A 20,179-nucleotide genomic window follows, 5' to 3' on the forward strand; every position below is an offset into this window, starting at 1 on the left:
CAGTCCAAATGATTTGGACATTTGCATTCTGGCAATACTCCTCTGAGTAATGTCAAGGTTTGAATTGCATGCAAGAAATCAGCTTATGATATGCAGAGATCAAGGAGGTCAGGTTGTATGTTTGTGCATCTCTGCGTGGGTTTTTAACATCATTTGTATGCTTTTCCGTATTCATGACAACATATTTACCAGCATATTTATTTGGCCTTTTTAATTTTCTGAAAGCTTTCATCACTGAAAAAGTTTTCATTTTATTTATTTGTTTTTTGATAATTGTGTGTTCATGGTGTTTGACTATCCGGAGGTGATTGTGTTGTCATAGCGCTTTAGCCATTGAGATTCAGTAACGGTTTGTTGTATGATTTCAATAAAGTTGAATATCAACTCACTTAATATTACAGTTGTATAACAGTCAGCATTATTAAATGTTTCTAAACTTTGCCGTAATGTTCAATAAAAAAATCACAGAGCACATGATTTTTAAATACACTACCAATAAGATGAATTATGTATGGACTTCGGAGTTCTCACTACGCTATCTATCTCCCTGAGAGTTCTTTGTCGATGTAAATTTACTCAAAACCATCCTTCATTTGCTCCAGTGAAATTTTCATCTGTGGGGTTATTCTTGCGCACAACTTTATATGTAGATGCATTCACATCCTTCATATACTGTATGTGTGAGTATAGAGGATTATAGTACTCTCATCCTTCATTTCTCTCCAGCCCTGACCCTTTTAAACAACACTCTATCCCTCTCTGAGAATCCTTCCATCCATCTCGGCATCTTCATCAATCTTTCCATATTTTCCCCAGCCTGTAACACTGAAGTGCTGAGGGTGGAGGGGCAGATGGAGAGGGAGGTGCACAGAGAGATGATCCCGTCCTTTTCAACCTCCTTTTTATTTCATCATGCTTACATCTAGCCCCAAAACTCAACAATAACACATCCATCACACACGCACACATAGGGGGAGGATACACACAATATGAAGACTCATCTCCTCTCATGACAGAAAAAAGAAACACAGCTTCCTTGCACAATGTAATAAAGAAACCTTGGGGACATTTTCTGTTTTAATGAAGATTGAGCTCCATTATAAATGTCTTGTTTTACTGACTATATTGATCAAGCGGCAAAGCTCACTATTCTCAAGTCCAGAGTTTTACAACCTTTACGGTGGTAAGATATATATTTTACGCCAAACAAAAACGGTGACAAAAAGCAGGTACACAGGGTAATTATGTACCTCCTGCCATTTTGCGAAATGGCATTTGAATGTTTACCTCGCTATTATAAACGGTGAGGTGATTAAAGATTTGTATAATTTGCAGGAAACAGATCATTTCTGATGATCTCTCATGGCAGGCTAATCTGACACCGCTCAGTGGTTGGGAATCAGAGTTTCTATGAGGTTTTGAATATGTTTATGTGCATTTCATTTTGAAATGCACATTAAGTACCATATTTTCTGCACTATAAGACGCACCTAAAAGCTTTAAATTTTCACAAAGTCGACAGTGCGCCTTATTATATGGTGCGCCTTATATATGAATCAATAATGGGCCGCAACAGGTCTCACAGCATCTCAGTGCGCAGCTCAAGCCCTAAGATCAAAACTTGCTGATTTGTTTAAAGCTGGGAAAGGATACAAAACCATCTCTAAAAGTCTGGATGTTCATCAGTTGACAGTCTAGAAATGGAGAGAGTTTGGCACTCTTGCTTTTTTCCCAAAGATTGTCGGTCCACCAAAGATGACGCCAAGAGTTCAGCGCAGAATACTCAGAGAGGTAATAAAAGAACCCTGGAGCGTCTGCCCAAATACTTTTAGAAATCACTAGGCGCAGTCCAATATCTCTATGCACACATACACTATATGTAAAACTATGGCCAAGAATGGTGTTCATGGGAGGACTCCACGGAGAAAGCCACGGCCGTCTAAAAAACATTGTTGTTCGTTTAATGCTCTCAAAAAGGCACTTAGACACTCAGCAGACTGTATGAGAAAATATTTTGTGGACTGATGAAACCAAAGTTGAATTGTTTGGGAGTAACACACAAGGTCATATGTGGAGGAAAAACGGAACAGCTCACCAACATCAACACCTCATCCCCACCGTGAATCATTGGGGAGGGAGCGTCATGATTTGGGGCTTTTCTGCTAGCTCGGGGCCTGGACAACTAGCGATCATTAATTTAAGAATGAATTCAGAAGTTTATCAGGATGTTTTGTAGGAAAACCTGAGGCCGTCTGTCAGACAGTTGAAGCTAAAAAGAGGGTGGATGCTGCAACAAGACAATGATGCAAAACACTGAAGTAAATCAACTTCGGAATGGTTTCAGAAGAACAAAATACACGTTCTGGAGTGGCCAAGTCAAAGTCCAGACTTGAACCCCATTGAGATGCTGTGGCATGACCTAAAAACAGCGATTCATGCCAGACATCCCAGGAATCTGACTGAACTACAGTAGTTTTGTAGAGAAGAATAGGCCAAAATTAGTCCTGATCAATGTGCCAGACTGATCTGCAGCTACAGGAAGCGTCTGGTTGAAGTTATTGCTGCCAAATGGGGGGGGGGCACAAAATATTAAATGTGATGATTCACTTACTTATTTGTCCTCCTTCTGTCATTGTTTGCATACTGTCCTCATTAAAATATGAAAACCTATAAATGTTTTTTTTTTTTTTTTTTTAGTTCAAGCAGACACTGTTTTTTCATCTACTTTTTACTTTCTATACTTTTTCATACCACAGTAATTAGAGATCGACGGATATGGGTCGATAACCAATTTTTGGAGCCGGTATTTTTTTGCCGTAAAAGTGTAAAAAATTGGCGTGAAAAAAATTGAATAATGCAAACACTGAACTTCATTAAAATGCCTGAATTTGGTGGCCCTGAAGTGCAAAACACAAAGGTAAATAAAAACACAACAGCAAATGACATAAAAAAAAAAAAATATTCAGAAAACACAACGACAAGTTAAAAAACACAACAATTTATTTTTTGTTTTGTGATTTGCTGTTGTGTTTTTTAATTTGTTGTTGTGTTTTCTGAATTGTTTTTTTTTTTTTTTTTGTTATGTGATTTGCCATTGTTTTTTTATTTTGATTTTTTTTTTTTTTTTTTTTTTTAGTTATGTGATTTGTCGTAGTGTTTTTGAATTTGCCGTTATGTTTTTTGAGATTTTTTTTTGTTATGTGATTTGTTCTTGTGTTTTTTAGTTTTTTTGTTATGTGATTTGCCGTTGTGTTTTTAAATTTGCCGTTGTGTTTTGCGTGTTTTTCCTAGACTCAGATACATCTCTTAAAAATTTAAATAAAAGGTTAAATAAATAGCGCTCTGAAATTTTTTCACTGAACAGAAATCCCTGATGACCTCGTCTAAGTATCCTTGAGCAAGATACTAAACCCCACGTTGCTCCTGGTGCTGCGTTACCAGTAGGTAGATGAGGGTATAGTTTGAAGCGCTTTGAAGGCCTTAAAAAGGTGGAAAGGCGCAATACAAGTGTAACTCCATTTACCATTGCTATTTAACCAGTCAGAGGCAGGCAGGAGAGAGGTGCGGCTGCATCTGACCCGAAATAACCCAGTTTTAGATTGATGTTATTTATATCGGCCGATCGGATTTAAAAAAAAAAAAGGCCAATACAGATACACGTCAAATTTCCAAATACCGCTGGCCGATAATCGGTCCATTTCTACTTATAATGCAGTGTGCCTTATATTTATGAAACAAGCTTTAAAATTGGCCATTCATTGAAGGTATAATATAATGCGGTGCACTTTACGGTGCGGAAATTACGGTAGCTATTTGGCCATATATCTTATTCTAAATGGAGCATATGTGTCACAATGTCTAAACATTTGAGTTCTTTATTAGTCATGAGCATAGGATTCTTTTAGAAACTGCCACTAAAGTGGTATGGTGTTTTTAATACTATACACTTATTTTTACAGTGTTCCATAACCATCCTGCATTATGATGGCACAGTTCTAAGCCGAAATGGTTAATGGTGACATTTTACGGAATATACCTGAATACCTGCTAGTATTACAGCAAATCCTTACACACATTTTATTTGTAAAGAGAGATAATAAAGTGACACACAGGGAGGTTTCTTTGGTTATTAGGGCAGGGTGAAAAGAATGGTCTATGAAGAGCCCGAAGGCAAAACGCCATTGTGTGTACGGCATTCAGTGTATCTGAAATCTAATCCCTGTCTCTGATGTTTTCCCACCTTTTTTTAATTCAACTTGAAAGGAAGCGTCCTATGATAACAAAATGGAAATTTTACAGCAGAAAAATATTTTAAAACACAAACAGAAAGGACACAATTTTTCGCTTTCTTCATTTAGCCATGAATATAGCACATTTGCCATCCATTTTTCATGTAAATCTTTATTTATTACTGTATTTGTTTACATTTTGACCAGAAATATTGCATAATTGAATGGCTAGCAACGAATTCACAGTGTACTCATCCTACTGCCCATATTTAGCTGGGATAAGGCCCAGCACCCTCCAAAAGCCTCTTGAGGACAAGCAGATCGGAAGCTGAATGAATGAACATAGTAGATTAATTGATGAACTAGTTAGTTTGTATAACTGAGTAATTGGATAAGGCTCATAAATTTTTAAAAAAAAAAAAACCTGATCTGAGCCTCAAATGGTATTAAAAAAAACTTTTTTTTTTTTTTAATGCAAAGGGTTCAGACACATATTCCCACAAAAACCGGCTAAATATAAGAATAAACTAAATTACGAATGCATTAAAAAACATTAGCTCAAACAAAAACTTATCTTATATTGGTCTTAACAGGGAGCAGCTGAATTCAGCCATGTGAAATGAGTTATATCATATTCACTGTTGCCACTAACGGGCAGTGTACCCACCCAAATCAATGTAACTAAATACAAACACTTTCAAAACAAACTATTAAAACGCTACTTTAACTAACCGAATACTCGAAGCAGCAAAATTTAATTTGAATCTTTTTTCTAATCGAATAACTCGAGTTAATCGATTAATCGTTAGCGCTATAATATAGCTTTATGTTTTTTATACTATGCTAAATGTTACTCTAAATCCAACAACAGGACTGGCAGTCAAAATGATGCTATCAACCTAACAACCATGGATTTAGAGGATTTGACGTTTGGGTAATAGCATGTTATGAAAATGAGAAAAAAAGTTTAATTCATATCTTTCTCATTCAAGACCCCTAAAATACTGTAGGTCTAACAGTGCCACTACAGTCAAGGTTACTGACCACTCAAATGAATCATCCTGGGCTTCTACACATTGACAGAGATGCTTTTCTCTTAGTTGTTTATCTTTTAAAGATTTCAAGTTTTAATTTGAATGCCCTGTCATTACCTAGTTTATCTAATATTTCCCACAAATAGTACCATATAGGTTTCAATGGACCTTAATTTCAGAATGGTTTGTGTATGAATATAGGATGTCTCAAACGTTTTTCACTCTGTGAGTATATCATAAGAGATTGCTTGGATGTCTCAAACGTTCTTCACAGTTCAACGGTGTTGACATCTGCTTCAACAGCTGTTCTCATCTGGACACACACATAGATATGCACCAATTTTCTTCACTTCTTATTCACACGTACCTCCTGTTTACGACTGAACTACATTTCTATGCTTCTGTGTTTAAAATTTTATGCCATTGCACCTGTTTTAATACTTGGCCTGCTTGGAGATTCGGATATGTGCTGTTTCATGGTTCTCCTGTATACAGTAGTTTGTGTCTGTTGGCTGTCAGAATGTCACGATGCGCATTCCTGAACTTTACTCTGGTATTTGCTTATTTGTTTTATCTTTGTAAATGAATGAATAAATAAATCAGCTTCTTTTCTGTAACACTCATCTGGGTCAAGGTTGTAGTAAGATGCACCAAACTTCACTTCAGGCAAAGCCATGCAACATTATGAACTGGACATCAGTAAATTACTAGCGATACTGTAGATAGAGAGATGGAGCCACCCATACTAACATTTACATGTCACTGAGTGGAAACTAAATCCATGCAGCTTGCACACATACCAGGCAAAAGTACTCCTACTATACTATCAGTGGGCATTGATATGCGACACTCTATCTGTCTTGCTTTGGCTTATATTTGATTTGATCCCAGGTTTACTTCTGTATGTAATTTTATATATATATTTTTTTTAATTCCAGGATTATTCCCGGCTGTTCTGAATTTGGCATCCATGGCTGATATTACAACCAACGCTACGTGTGGTCAATCCGAACCAGAGATGTTCTGTAAACTAGTCGAACATGTACCAGGTCGGCCTGTTCGAAACCCCCAATGTCGAATCTGTGATCAGAAGAGTACGAAACCATTTGGTGAGATGCACTTTCATTCATTTACTCATATATGCACGCACTGATTCATATTAACTCATAAGCATAGAATTGGTCAATTAATCACTGTAGCTCTGTCTGGTATTGTCCAGATCTAAGTGTTAGAGGGTTTCTGAGATATTTCTGTCTGCAGAGCGTCACCCTATCGAATTTGCTATTGATGGGACGAACCGTTGGTGGCAAAGTCCATCCATCAAGAATGGAATGGAATACCATTATGTGACAATTACACTGGACTTGAAACAGGTAGAAAACAATCACACTCTAACATCCACAATCATAATACGCTACAGTATTTATACTAATATCCTCGTATTTATACTCAAGGTGGGGCTCAATTTAAAAATAATCTAATTAATTAGAGGCTTTGTAATGCAATTAATTGAATGTCAATACAAAACAGTAGAAAAACAATTGCCTGGGCAAAAACCCAAAAGGAAAGTTAAGTAATTTAAAGCAACACTAGGTAACTTTTCAACCTTTATAAAATATTTTCATTACATTTGTGATGATATGTCGACTGACAACTAGTTGAATGGCACCTCTTTTATGTCTTGAGGGGGTCTGTATCGCTTTCACTGGCACTAATTAATTTTGAGGAGGAGGTTTGAGGTTCCTGTAGAGAACCGGTTCCGTGTGTTTCAATTCCATGGAATCGTTTGGCAGTTTATCTAACGATTCTCTTATCGATTCCAAACAGTACAATTTACGTCACGCAAATTACTGCATGTTACATTCATTCAATTCAGCAAGTAACACTACATGGTCACTCAAAGAGGGACAACTCACCAATTATAATCTGAAGAGTCGTCGCTGAAAAAGCAAAAGCAAAAATTATTTTGTACTTTAGGTGATTTCACGATTTCATTGAAGGGCATATTACATTAAGATGTACCTTCTAAGCTGGACCATAGTTTAGTGGGTGAATTATGTAAAGGGCAGCACATTACATTTATACATACTTGGCCAAACTTGTATTTTTAGATGTAATGAGCTAATTAATCAGATTTCTCTTTACAACATTTAGTATGCTGTGGCAATTCATTGTGTAAGTGAGGCTTTCTCAGCAGCGTGAATGGAGTCACTCAATGAAACATTTAATAAAGACAAGCATTTTTCTAAGTTATTCAGGTTTAAAAGAAATAATTCAGTGGGACAGTAACATGTTTAAAATGTTTTAAAAAAAATTTTTTTTTTTTTTGAACAACACTTTTTTTCAGTATCGGGTTGGGACTCTTTGTCAGTGGATTTTCAAAATCAGGTGACTTGGACTAAGACTCGGGTGCAAAAATATGCAATTGGACATCCCTATTTTAATCAGTATACCAAAAAATTGTGTATTGTCTCTGTTGTTTAAAGGTTCAGGGATTGAAATTTAACATGTGATTAAAATGCGAGATTTATACTAACTGAATCACGATGAATGCATTATAATCCCACCCCCAATTTAATACATATGCCTTCCTCAACCTTGATTTAATGCTACACATTGTAAACTCATACCTGGTTTGTTCTTTGCATGTGTAATAATGACATTTAAGCATGGAATCAGATGTTTTAAGATTCCAACTGAGGCTTGAGAGGATGTAAATCGGATTTAAAATGGATATCTGCCAAAGTAACTTCAGTGCAGGTGGACGGATCAATTACATACACTTGTGGTAAATCAAAATTAATGCAAATACTTTTCCCGCTATCAATATTAATGATAGACTGAGGCACCTTACAATATGAATTCAGGTTATAACGCTGCCATTTTTTTAGAATTGTCCATTATAAATTTGACACCTTCAGAAATTCATTGTCTAAGTCATTTATTTTGAAGGATGGGTTTCAGTAAACACACACACACACACACAAAAATACAATTTTTTAAATCTTTTTTTGCACTTACTAACATTTTTTACCATTTCCGTAAAAGAATTACTGTTATTATTTTAAGAATCCAGTTCTTCTCTAGTATTAAGCCTTCATACATATCTGCCCCATTTGGTTAAGTGTTCCCATTTACCAGTTAGTATTAAAAAAAAACACACACACACGTTCTAAAATTAGGTCACAGTGCTCCTATTTGGTGACACATTCTGTGCAGTGACCCCTTCTCTTCTCCTTTGTCCAAGTCAAGCCTCCATAGAGCGCCACAGAGAAATGATTGAAATTGATTATAACAGTTGACTGCAAGCTTGGCACTTGACGACAATTATCATCTTGCTCCATTTGCCGTGCACAGTTTCTTCAAAAGCTTTTTAATTTTCGAGACATTCTATCTTGGCGGCCACCTACTGAGTCATTGCTGACATCAGACACTCTTATTTTGAAATGCCACATTTTTCTAAATAACAAGCACCATTTTAGATGTGTTTTAAGTATGTGTTTTACAGAACAGTTACAATTGAGCCCTGTGAACTTTGCCTGGCAACGTGTGACATTAGCAGGAAAAAGGCAATTTTCTGGATCTACAATATGTTGCTGTGTCTGCATTTATCTATCTTACTGATTATTTTGTGTAATTTTCCTGAAATGCAGCTTAGTTGGTCAGTTGGTGTAACTTAGTGTAAAACATTTTTTAACAACGCTCCTTTTTGACCATTAACATGAATTGATTTACATACGCTGTACGCTGTGAAATTGCCAATAAATGCCCTAGGGCTCACCACTTCCCAATTCAGGTAAATTGTAGCTTTTATGGAAATGAATCAGCCCGTCAGATTTGATGAATGCGGTCTAATGATTCACCGGTCAGGCTGATTGTAGCGGAGGCGGGAGTCGAAGCTGTCAAACCGATCAGAATCTTGAAAGCAGCTGTCAGTCAAAGCACATTGTAATTTCCTAAATACCACATCATACGTGCTACCATACAAAATTATATCTTTGAATTTCTTCTTTATGGACTTAAATATATGCTTAAAGTTTGAATCGTGAATCAAGCATGTAATTTTGAAACATCTGTTTTAAGTAAAGTGCATTTTTGTGTACACAAAAGGGCTTCATGGTGACTGACTAATCAATTATTAAAGTGCCTGTGACAGCATAAAAAAAATCTTAAATAGCATAATTATGTGAATTAAAATCATATTTTGAGACGGTTCGACTATATACAACAATTTGGCAAAGCGCAGATGACGAGTGAGTCTTTTAATCTGCCGTTTAGCCTTGCCTGTCATTATAGCGCTTTAGCGTCCCCAGCTGGATGATGACGTCGGCAAGGTCACGATTTTAGCTGATTGAGGATTCAGCACATTGAGGGGAGGGATTCAGAAAAATGCGAAACAGAGCAGCAAAATGTCATGATTGTTTCAATCTCTCTACTCTAATGTTTTTACAGGATATTCTTTTTATGGAAGTAATTTCCCCCAATTGCTAAATAAATTGTATGGTCATGACAAATAACAGTCTTGCGCTAAATGGAATATGAAATGCATTTTTTTCAATGCGACAGGGTAAAATTATTGCATAATGATCAAAACTGCCAACTTGTTGCACCTCCTGAACAGTATTTTATGCCACCGGAGTTAGTGCGGCTTTTGCCATTTCCCTGCCCCGGCAGAGACGGAGGAAAGACCGTAAACAAAACAGGAGGCGTGACAGCTAGGCGACATGCTAACACGAACCGAGCAGTGTTTCCAAGTCTTTTTCTCGCCTTTCGAAAACAAAAAATCACACAAAACTACCCCGATTCACGTCACACACGGCAGCGGAGTTGATTGTCTTCACCGATCAACCAGCCCCCGTTGTTCTGCCAAATTTTGCACCCTTATAATATTTTGCTCCTAAAGCTGTTGTAGTGATGAATAAGCCCTCTTTTACATTCAGTTGGACTCTCAATGTTATCCACAGGTGCTAAATAAACAAGTAACATCATAAACATACATGTTCAACACAAATATGGCATAAATTAATGCTTAACGACAAGGCCAAAATGTAAACAGTGAGAGAGCGGCATGCAGTTGTTGTGTGCAATTAACATGGCAGGATGTGTCTGAGGAGAACTGTTCTACATGTCCGTCCATGATCTAACGTAAGTAAATCTTCCTTTAATTCAGTGCTTCTCAATTATTTTCTGTCACGCCCCCCCAAGGAAGACGTAAATGTTTCGCGCCCCCCCAAACTCTCTGCCGCCACTGTAAATAGTATCATTTGTCTACAAAATTACTATTATAAATACGCATCTGCCTAACATTGTGTCCTTTTTTTCTAATAAAGAAAAAAAGTAACATAGATCAACTTATAATAAAGTATAACTTTATTAACATTGTTTTGTTTGTAACAGAGAAGACTTGACATGCATCAATTTGCCTGAATTCTAAAAAAAAATTCACATCCAAACTAAAAAATACACTCAAGGTACATTTTTGACCATTTGATACAGAAAAATAAAATGTAATAAAATCAGTAAATAATAACAAATTAAAATTGATTAGAAACATTCACTCATGAGGACAATGTGCCAAAAAATTTGACCGAAAAAACAAATCTGAATAAAAGAAGAAGAAGAAAAGTGTCCTTGGACAGGACAGTTTTTATTTTTGCTGCTCACAGTATTTACCTCCTTTGCAATGGTGTGGAGTTATTTTGCCATTAGCATGCTAACAATGCTCACTGGCTTACTGATATAACACTGAATAAGCAGGACGATTGTTGGCAATATTCGGCACGTTTCCACTGAAAAAATCAAGCTGCTTAACAATGAGATTGGGGTCTAATGTCTTTAAGTGGCGTCTTAATTGATTTGGCTTCTGGCTGTCTGCTATAATTATTTTTAGACACAGTAAACAGTGGTCTTTCATCATCACCCACTGTATTAAAAGTCAAAGCTAAAAGGCAAACGGCACGAAAAAAGCGCATTCACGGCGGCCGAGGTAGAACCGTAGCTGAGGGCGGTCGTCGTGACGATCCCAAGCCGAAAATGGCACTTCTCGGGCGGCGACGTGAGAACCGGACAAGACAGTGGGTCGCTGCGTGAGTGAGTCCGGTCGGAAAACGGCTTTCGAAAACGGCGGTGGCACACTGCTCTTCATATCTGTTGTCTGTGTGTGCTGAGTGCTCTTCCTTAGTTCAAAAATACTGCGCGCACTCTGAAAATGAGAGCGCCACTGCCACCTACTGAGTGGATGTGCAAGTACACTTTATTCCAGTACGGCAAAAAAAAAAAAAAACATGTTCCCCGAGGTCACATGCGCCCCCCCCTGGCATCGCTCTGCGCCCCCCCAGGGGGGCGCGCCCCACTATTTGAGAAGTACTGCTTTAATTAAAGACAGTTTGTAGTGTATACTTTGTAACCGCTGTATTCCCTGCCATTTTTAATACAAAGTTGACATTTCTGATGGGGTGCAAAACAAAATTTGACAGAACACCAGCGGCAAGTTATGGCTCTTCGTTCTGCTGCGGCCCCAGTGGACAGGCAGAGAGGGGAATGAACGCCAAAAATAGCTCCTTCTCGGTGGACAAACCGGCCGACGTTGGCGCCGAGGAAAGCGCTATGTGGGCGGGCACGGAAAGAGGTCTAAGGGGGTGTGCGACAAGCCTCCTGTCGTTGGCCTTGGGGCCTTCTCGGTGGCCAGGGAGTATTGTCACCCACAAAATGCAAGCAACCTCCTTATTAAAACGTGTGCCATGATCCCAGTATTTGACATAATACAAAACACGTAGTTTACTCACTTCCTCGTCAGTCCAATGATCCCACAGTTGTTAGACTTGTTTTGGCCATTCCCCACGTGGTGTATGGGAACTTTTTGAAACCCAAAAAGGCTCACACGCCTCTCCCTGGTGCAGCAACAAATGACTGAAGCACATTTGGCTGGAGTGATGCGAAAAATAAATGAAATAATCCGCAAAATCAGCTGAATCCACAGTCGTCCTGTAATAATGGCTGTAAACTGAAGATGATTAGCCCACTTACGTCACATTCACATTTTTCGTCAATCCAGGAAGTCACTCATTTTCATGGCACAGGATTCAAAAAATGTAATAAATATATCGATCGCTTTCACACACTTCCAAGCGGTCCATTTCATTCCGGAGATAAAATACCTCGTGAAATATGAAATACCGTAATTTCCCGAATATAACGCGCACTTTTTTTCCCCAAAATCAACTTGTAAAATCATTATGCACATTATAAACGGGTACATGAATGGAGACAGAAATATATATATATTACATATATATGTAAACCGATTTTTTTTTTTTTTTTTATTGACACGGCCACATTGTGTTGAAGAAACGTATGCGGCGACCCGTTGCCGACCATTACGGTACGTGACGTCACCATTTTGTTTCGGTAATACTTCACTCTAATCGACCGAATGATTTCGTCTGTGTTAAATTCTGCTTTTTTCACTCTTCATAAAGCACAGAATTTAGTTTCTTGAACTCATTTGAGTCAACATTTATTGCAGCTCCGCAACTCGGACCATAACAAACGTAAGCACACAGACTTCCTGTGTCCATCAACTATATATGTCCCTCGGGAAACTCAAACCCAAATAACAATAGTTCCTATTATTACTGTCGTGTTGACAGCGATGAGCTCTCACGGATTTCCGACTTACGTTCTTACTTTCATTTTACCGTATCAATCCATGGAAGAAACATTTATTTATCATGATGAAACGAGCAAGTTATACAGCAGCCTTTAAAAGAAAAGTCACATCTGTTTTGTTTTCTCCTAGATTCTGGTAAATTGGAGAAGTTGTCAAATCATATTAGTACCGTAAATACTGTCAGTTTATGGTGATGTTTTGAACTACCAATGTGCTATGCTTGTGCTGTGTTTCACCAGTCAGTAAAATGACATTTCTTTATCCGCTCTGTTTTCTTGTATTCTTCTATTTATTGGTGCTAAAATTAGGGTGCGTGTTATAAACGGGTACAATAATTTTCCTTAGATTTTACAAGTAAATTTGGGGTGCGCATTATACACGGGTGCACCTTATATTCGGGAAATTACGGTATATGTTTTTTGCTGTCATAGGCACTTTAAATTCAAATGGAAAGTATCAAGCCTTTAAAAAAATGTTAATACAGTTATTTTAAATAAAACCTTTTAGCAATTTTAAATGTCATATCTTTAAACTGCAGCTACTGTATGTTGATGCAATAAGACACAGTATACTGTAACACATTGCAGTTCAATGACAGCTATTCTGAAATGTACTGTTGTTTTACAGTACATTTTCCTGAAGGACCTTGTTTAAAATTTAAAGCTGAATGAAATCATGAAACTTTTTGGGTGTGTGGAGTGGCATTCATTATTTGACAGCAGCTTAGGCCAAAGCAAGATTGTTGAGATATTGCAGCATCTGTTGTTTTTCGCAATAGACTTTCAAAACTTAAGGCCAAATTCTTACCAAGCTAGCTGTGTTGGCACATATACATTTTTGGACATCATTAACTGTACGCACGCACACACACAGAAACACGCACAGAACATTTCCCTTTTGTAATCTGTTTTATCTAGAGGCTTCTATCTCCCGTTGCCGTCTTGCTGTTCTGCAGTCTCTTCATTATCAAAGCAGATGTGGAAAACCCAAATAAAAACAATTTCAGCTTAGTATTTTTTATGCAGAGCCCTGTTTTAATATGTTTCCGCACACTCTCTTATACACTGCACTGAAGCATTCAGAATGTCTCCATGTATAAACAGGGCAATGGGATGACACAAGTGAATATTTGCTATTTTTTGCATGCCGGTTTGGCAAGCATGAAAATTGGATGTGTCACACGATTAAGAAGTGGGCCAAAAATGTCTTTATTAGTCCAGTGAGATGTTAACACATTTCAAGTGACAGTAAATTTTTAGGCTCTGCATATGCACCTGTCAGCTTCTCCTATGTTTTTCTGTTAACATCCTAGAACTCATTTCTGTTACTATGACTTGCCTTTTTCTCCTAATTAACTCAATCGCTTCCTATTTTGTTCTTTTAACCGATCATTATGAAAGTTGCATTATTTTATTATCTTTCTGATTTAAAAAACAACAAAGAGTGTCCATCAGTTCTATTTAACACTAGAAGACTCATGGGTTTTGGTGCTCCCTAACCCTTACCAATGGTGTCCCTTTTTGGGACATCCTGGGATCACCCCCAAGACTGCCCCACTGTTGGACAGAGTGTAGCTTTTGTTTTGTAAATGGGGCCATTACTGATGCACCGCAGGGGGGCATGTGAGGAACGCCCAATCCCATCTCTATTTTTCTACCCCCACCCCTTGGCCCTCTCCTCAGCTAATGGCTGAATTTGCAAGTAAAGAGAAAGTAGCCTGACTCAGGAAGGTTTCGCCCAACCCCCCCAACCTTCCTGAGTCAGGCTACTTTCAGACACTGTTACTTCTTACTTGACACTAAACTGCTAAACTTCTGAGGATATTTTAATAATAGTATTTTGATCATTCTAATTTATTTGGGTGTATTTGTTTGAATACCCTCTACATGTTAATTTTTTTTTTTTTTTTTGAAAAAAATCGATTAACAATTTGCTGTGGTTATACATTGATATATATAGATATTAGATAGAAAGATCAGTCTCCCGACTGTTTTAAGTTTGGACCTCGGAATTTGCAAAAGAAGTTGGCCGTTAGAACGAAAAGTCCCGCCAGAGTTACAGAGGGTTAAAATTTCCGATAGGTAAGAAGGAGCCTGGCCTTTAATAGAATTAAAAACAAACAGTAAAAGTTTGAAATCAATTCTAAAATAGACTGGAAGCCAGTGAAGCGATGATAGTACAGGGGTAATATGTTCACGTCAAGGTGTACCTGTTAAAAATCGAGCAGAAGCATTTTTGAATGCTTTGGGGGGGCACATGTTGATGACCCCGAAATGCAGTGTCAGCAATGAAATTAACTTACAAGAATATTTATAATAATAAGTTGATAATGAGCGTTTTTTTGTTTCCCATCATTCTTGAGGGGAATTCTAAATCAGGCTGCTTAGGCAATACTTTTCGTCAAGATCGTCATCCATTGAATATGGTACGCCCGCCGGTGTCGTGCCAATCTAGTTACCCCAGTCAAAAATTGTGTCCCCTGGGCGGAGCCATATTTGTGTCTTTATTATTCAATTTAAAAAAGTTGCATCAATCAAAATATATATTTTCAATAGTAAAAAGTCGCTTCAATCAAAAAAAAAATGCATGTGGAAGCTATTTTTCCTTGATTGTTGTTTTTTTTTTTTTTTTTTTTTTTTGATTGAAGCAACTTTTTTGATTGAAATAATGTTGATATGTGTTTGGGCCACATTATGGCTTGGACGTTTTTGTCTTTATTATTCAATCAAAAAATAAGTTGCTTAAAAAAAACATATTTTCAAAAAGAAAAATCACTTCAATGAAAAAAAGAAAAATGTCAATCATTGAAAATGTTTTTGAATGCGAAAAAATATTTGAGATTAAAAAATTTGCATTTGAACACTTAATTTTTCATTGTAAAAGTTTTCTTTGATTGAAGCCATCCTTTTTGTGTTTGGGCCATATTACCCCTTTATTTCCAAATGTATCACATTTGATAAACCTAAAATTTCATGATTTTTAGACTTATTCAGAATTTTGACATTTCTTTTTGAAAAAAAAAATGATGGATGCAAGTCAACACATGCATCTGCAGGTTCCATGAGAAAAGAAACAGGATTTAGCAAGGGTTATAGATATTAGAGCGCTTATTACACATTTTCATTTTGACTTTTCTTATTTACAAATTTGAAAAAAAGGTTTCATTAGGACCTTATTTATAATAAGAAAAGGCTTCACTTTGGCCAAGAGACAGAGCTGGAAAAAAAACTTGCTCTTACAACAGAACTAATCTGTTTTTCAAAGTTGAGCCTGCTATCGAATATCACTCCGAGATTCTTAACGTGTGTCTCAAAAAGTGGGTCCGACTACAGCCTGTTTGAAGGCAGCTGGGACAGAACCGGAACTGAGAGAAAATGGGGGATACCTAAACACTGATGCTTATATATTAGGGGAAATACTTTTTAAAAATGTTTCTTTTATACTTTATTGGGTGTAATAAAACAAATTTAATACTTCGTGACAATTAATTAATTGCTGGGCTGCCATTTCAAAATGTGTAGTGTTTCAGTAATGACTAAAAGAAAACAGATGATTTCATCATGGAGCATTCAAAGTGTGTGTGCTTGTTTTCCTAAAAGTTTACTAAAGAAGGAGTATGAAGGTTTTTTTTTGGCAGATTGCCATGAGGATGACCTTGTAGTGCTTCAATCATATTTTGATATCTACTGTATATATGCCATCTGAATAAGATTCACTCCGTACCTTAAAACTTATATAACAGTAATGAAAAATGAGGAAAAATATGGTCTCCACCTTGCAGCTATCTGTCCACTGGGGAAGACTTTGTACAAGATGTTCTGATTTCTGTGCCATTTTTTTATGTCCTTTCATCCAGGAGAACATTTTTAAGGTCTCATGTCATTGAGGTTGGAAGAGAGGACCTGGCTATCATACAATCTCTGTTCTAGTTTGCGCCAAAGGTGTTTGATTGGCTGGAGGGTCAGAACTCAAGGTCTTTCACACCAGAGTTGTCCTAAAATAACTTTATGTGCTTTACAAGTTGGGAGAACATATTTGGTGTTTGCAGTTATGTGAAAAAATTAGGCCAACCTATGAAATTCTGTGTTTTCTAACATATTTGTTCATATGGATATTTAATACCAAATTTTAAAATCATGAGAGATTCAAGTAATAGAACTAAACAAGTAAAACTGTTTTATTTTTTATTTTTATAACTTTCTGTAAAATTTAATTTTAAATAAATGCAACTTCTGTTAAGGAAAAAATTAGGACACTCCCGATTTCAATCCCACCTAAAATGGCTAAAATCACACACAGGGGTATCACATCAGGTGTACATGATTAGAACATCATTACCCTGTGATTTGAAGGAGGCTTGCTTTATTTAAACCTCACATTTAGTTTGGTGTGACCAGTGTTGTTAATCTTACTGAAAAAAGTAATTAATTATAGTTACAAATTACTTCTCCCAAAAAGTAATTGCTTTAGTAACTCAATTACCTGAATGTAAGAGTAATTAATTACTTGGCAAAGTAATTGGTGATAATTTTTTTTTTTTTTTTTTTTTCCCTCAAAAAAAAACAAAAAAAACATTGGCCACAATATGTAAAGTTTTTTGTGAAGGTTTTTGGTAAAATTGGCCTGAGCCTAATTCTTTACCCTGCTTTACCCTTTACCCTGAATCAACTGTTAAAAGTTGTTAAAATTGCTCCCATTATTGCATTAGTTCCCTTCTCTCTACTTTCGACATATGAAAGTTTTAAAACTGTTTCATCATTTAAAGATAGATTCAAGTCAACATTTTGCCGATTTAGAAGTATTTTAGATAAAAAGTTATTTAGGTTCGCTAGGAAGGTTCTCTACAACAGAGCCGTCGTAAAAAGTCTACTGCTTTAAGATGGCGGCTGTTTACTAACGCATCTAGTGCCGTGTCTGTCATTTTGCATCTAGTTATATCTATATACAGTATATGTGATATCTACCATGTCTACCATATCTACCATAACATGCGGGCGTAGTTTGTAGGCTGTCGGCTACAACATGTATTATTGGAGCTACCTAGCATCGTGTTTGCTCGGCGTCACAACTTTCTTGCCTCCTCCCCACTCCTGCTCTGCTCTGTTGTCTCGGTGAGTCCGTCTCCCTCAGACTTTTCGACCAATATAATAACGCATAGTAACGCATGCCTTTCCGTCCTCAGTAACGGTAACGGTGTTGCCAAGATGAGAAAAGTAATTAGATTACCCACTACTGAAAAAAATAACGCCATTAGTAACGCCGTTATATTGTAACGCCGTTATTAACAACACTGGGTGTGACCCTGACTGTTGAAGTGAGAGAAAACACCATGGTGAGATCAAAGGAGCTGTCTGAGGCCTTCAGAAAGAAGATTGTAGACACTTATGATTCTGGTAAGGGATTACAAAAGATCACAAAAGAATATAAAATTAGCCATTCCACTTTCCGGAAAATAGTCTTCAAATGGAGGACATTCAAAACAACTGCCAACAGGCCCAGGTCTGGCCGTCCAAGCAAGTTCAACCCGAGAGCAGACTGCAAGATGCTAAAAGAAGTCTCCAAAAACCCTAACATGTCACCACGGGACCTACAGCAGGCTCTTGCTACTGTTGATGTGAAAATGCATGCCTCTACAATCAGAAAGACACTTCACAAGTTTAACCTTCATGGGAGGTGTGCAAGGAGGAAACCTTTGCTCTCTTAAAAGAACATGAAGGCCAGACTGAAGTTTTCCAGGGTGAATGAAGACAAAGACAAGGACATCTGGAATAATGTTCTTTGAACAGATGGATCTATTTGGACACCAGAACAGAGAACATGTTTAGCGTAAACCCACTACAGCATTCCAGGAAAAGAACCTCATACAAACTGTGAAGCATGGAGGTGGACGTGTCATGGTTTGGGGATGCTTTGCTCCAACAGGACCTGGCCAGCTCACCATCATAGATTCCACCATGAATTCTATCTTGTATCAGGAAGTGGTTGAGGATCATTTGAGATCATCTGTGAAAAAATTAAAGCTGAAGTGAAACTGGACCCTGCAACATAACAATGGCTCAAAGCATACCAATACATCCACCAAGGACTGGCTGAAGAGGAAGAAATGGAGAGTCCTGGAATGGCCCAGATCTTAATCCCATTGAGATGCTGTGGGGTGACTTGAAAAGGGCTATACATGGAAGAAATCCCTCACACATCTCACAGCTGAAAGTATTCTGCGTTGAGGAGTGGGTCAAACTTTCTTCAGACCAATGTCTAAGGCTGGGAGATGGCTACAAAAAGTGTCTCACTGAAGTTATTTCAGCCAAATGGGGTAACACTAGCTATTAGGTGGTAAGGTGTCCTAACTTTTTCCTCAGTTAGAATATGCATTTTTGTTGATAAATTTGGTTTAATGAGTAAAACAATGTTAATTTTTGTTGTTTACCTGCAATTAAATCACTTTCTTTTACAGAGATAAAGAAAAACAAGATCAGACTTTGATATGTGAACATTTCTTAATAAAGAACAGAATATTTATTGGGGAGTCCGAATTATTTCACATGACTGTATGTACACAGGTATTTTTAAAAAATGACCTTTTACACTCACATTCACACCTATGGACTTGGATTTTGAGTCAGCAGTGGAGATGTTGGTGTGTGTATGTCACAGATCAGCCACATACAGACTTATATCTATGTTTGAAATAGACCAAAAACATATTAGATTCCATTTGGGTTCTTTCCTCCATATATAGCCATGAGCATATACAAATAGGTCCACCTAAATGAAAAAAATGTCCTTCTTAAGAAGCTTTATAAGATGTTTTTTACTTAAGAATACATAATAAGCGAAAGTGGGTAGAGTAGCCAAAAATGTTAATCAAGTAAGAGTAGCGTTACTTCTAAAATATTACTCAAGTAAAATAAAAAGTCATCTAAAAAATGGACTCAAGTACAAGTAAAAAAGTATTTGGTTAAAAGAATACTCAAGTGTTGAGTAACATTATTAGCAACTGCTGACGATGTTTGATTATTATTATTTTTTTAAATAGTTTTTTTTTTTTTCCTGTGCACAAAGTTATCTATATGAACTGTTATTTTTATACTGTACTATATCCTATTACATAACCATATTAAGCCAAAGAAATACAAAAAAAAAAAAAAAAAATCATTGCATTCTGGCGAGAGAAAAGAATCTACAGAAAAGAAACATTATTTGTCCAAAGAGCATGAGTGGAGTGGAGAAAACATTTCCTATTATGG

At 36.9% G+C, this 20,179-nt stretch overlaps 1 protein-coding gene across 5 annotated transcripts in view; it reads left to right on the forward strand.

Moving 5' to 3' along the window:
• Window positions 1-20,179, forward strand: part of lama2 (laminin, alpha 2) — a 338,873-nt gene that overhangs the window by 59,874 nt on the left and 258,820 nt on the right. For all 5 annotated transcript variants that reach the window (XM_057822981.1, XM_057822982.1, XM_057822979.1 and 2 more), the window contains exons 2-3: window positions 6,202-6,372; window positions 6,524-6,636. In XM_057822981.1, the coding sequence (XP_057678964.1) occupies window positions 6,202-6,372; window positions 6,524-6,636 (284 nt within the window). The remainder of the gene's footprint in view (window positions 1-6,201; window positions 6,373-6,523; window positions 6,637-20,179) is intronic.

The sequence above is a fragment of the Corythoichthys intestinalis genome, chromosome 19 (assembly GCF_030265065.1).
Source record: "Corythoichthys intestinalis isolate RoL2023-P3 chromosome 19, ASM3026506v1, whole genome shotgun sequence".
Classification (NCBI taxonomy): Eukaryota; Metazoa; Chordata; class Actinopteri; order Syngnathiformes; family Syngnathidae; genus Corythoichthys; species Corythoichthys intestinalis.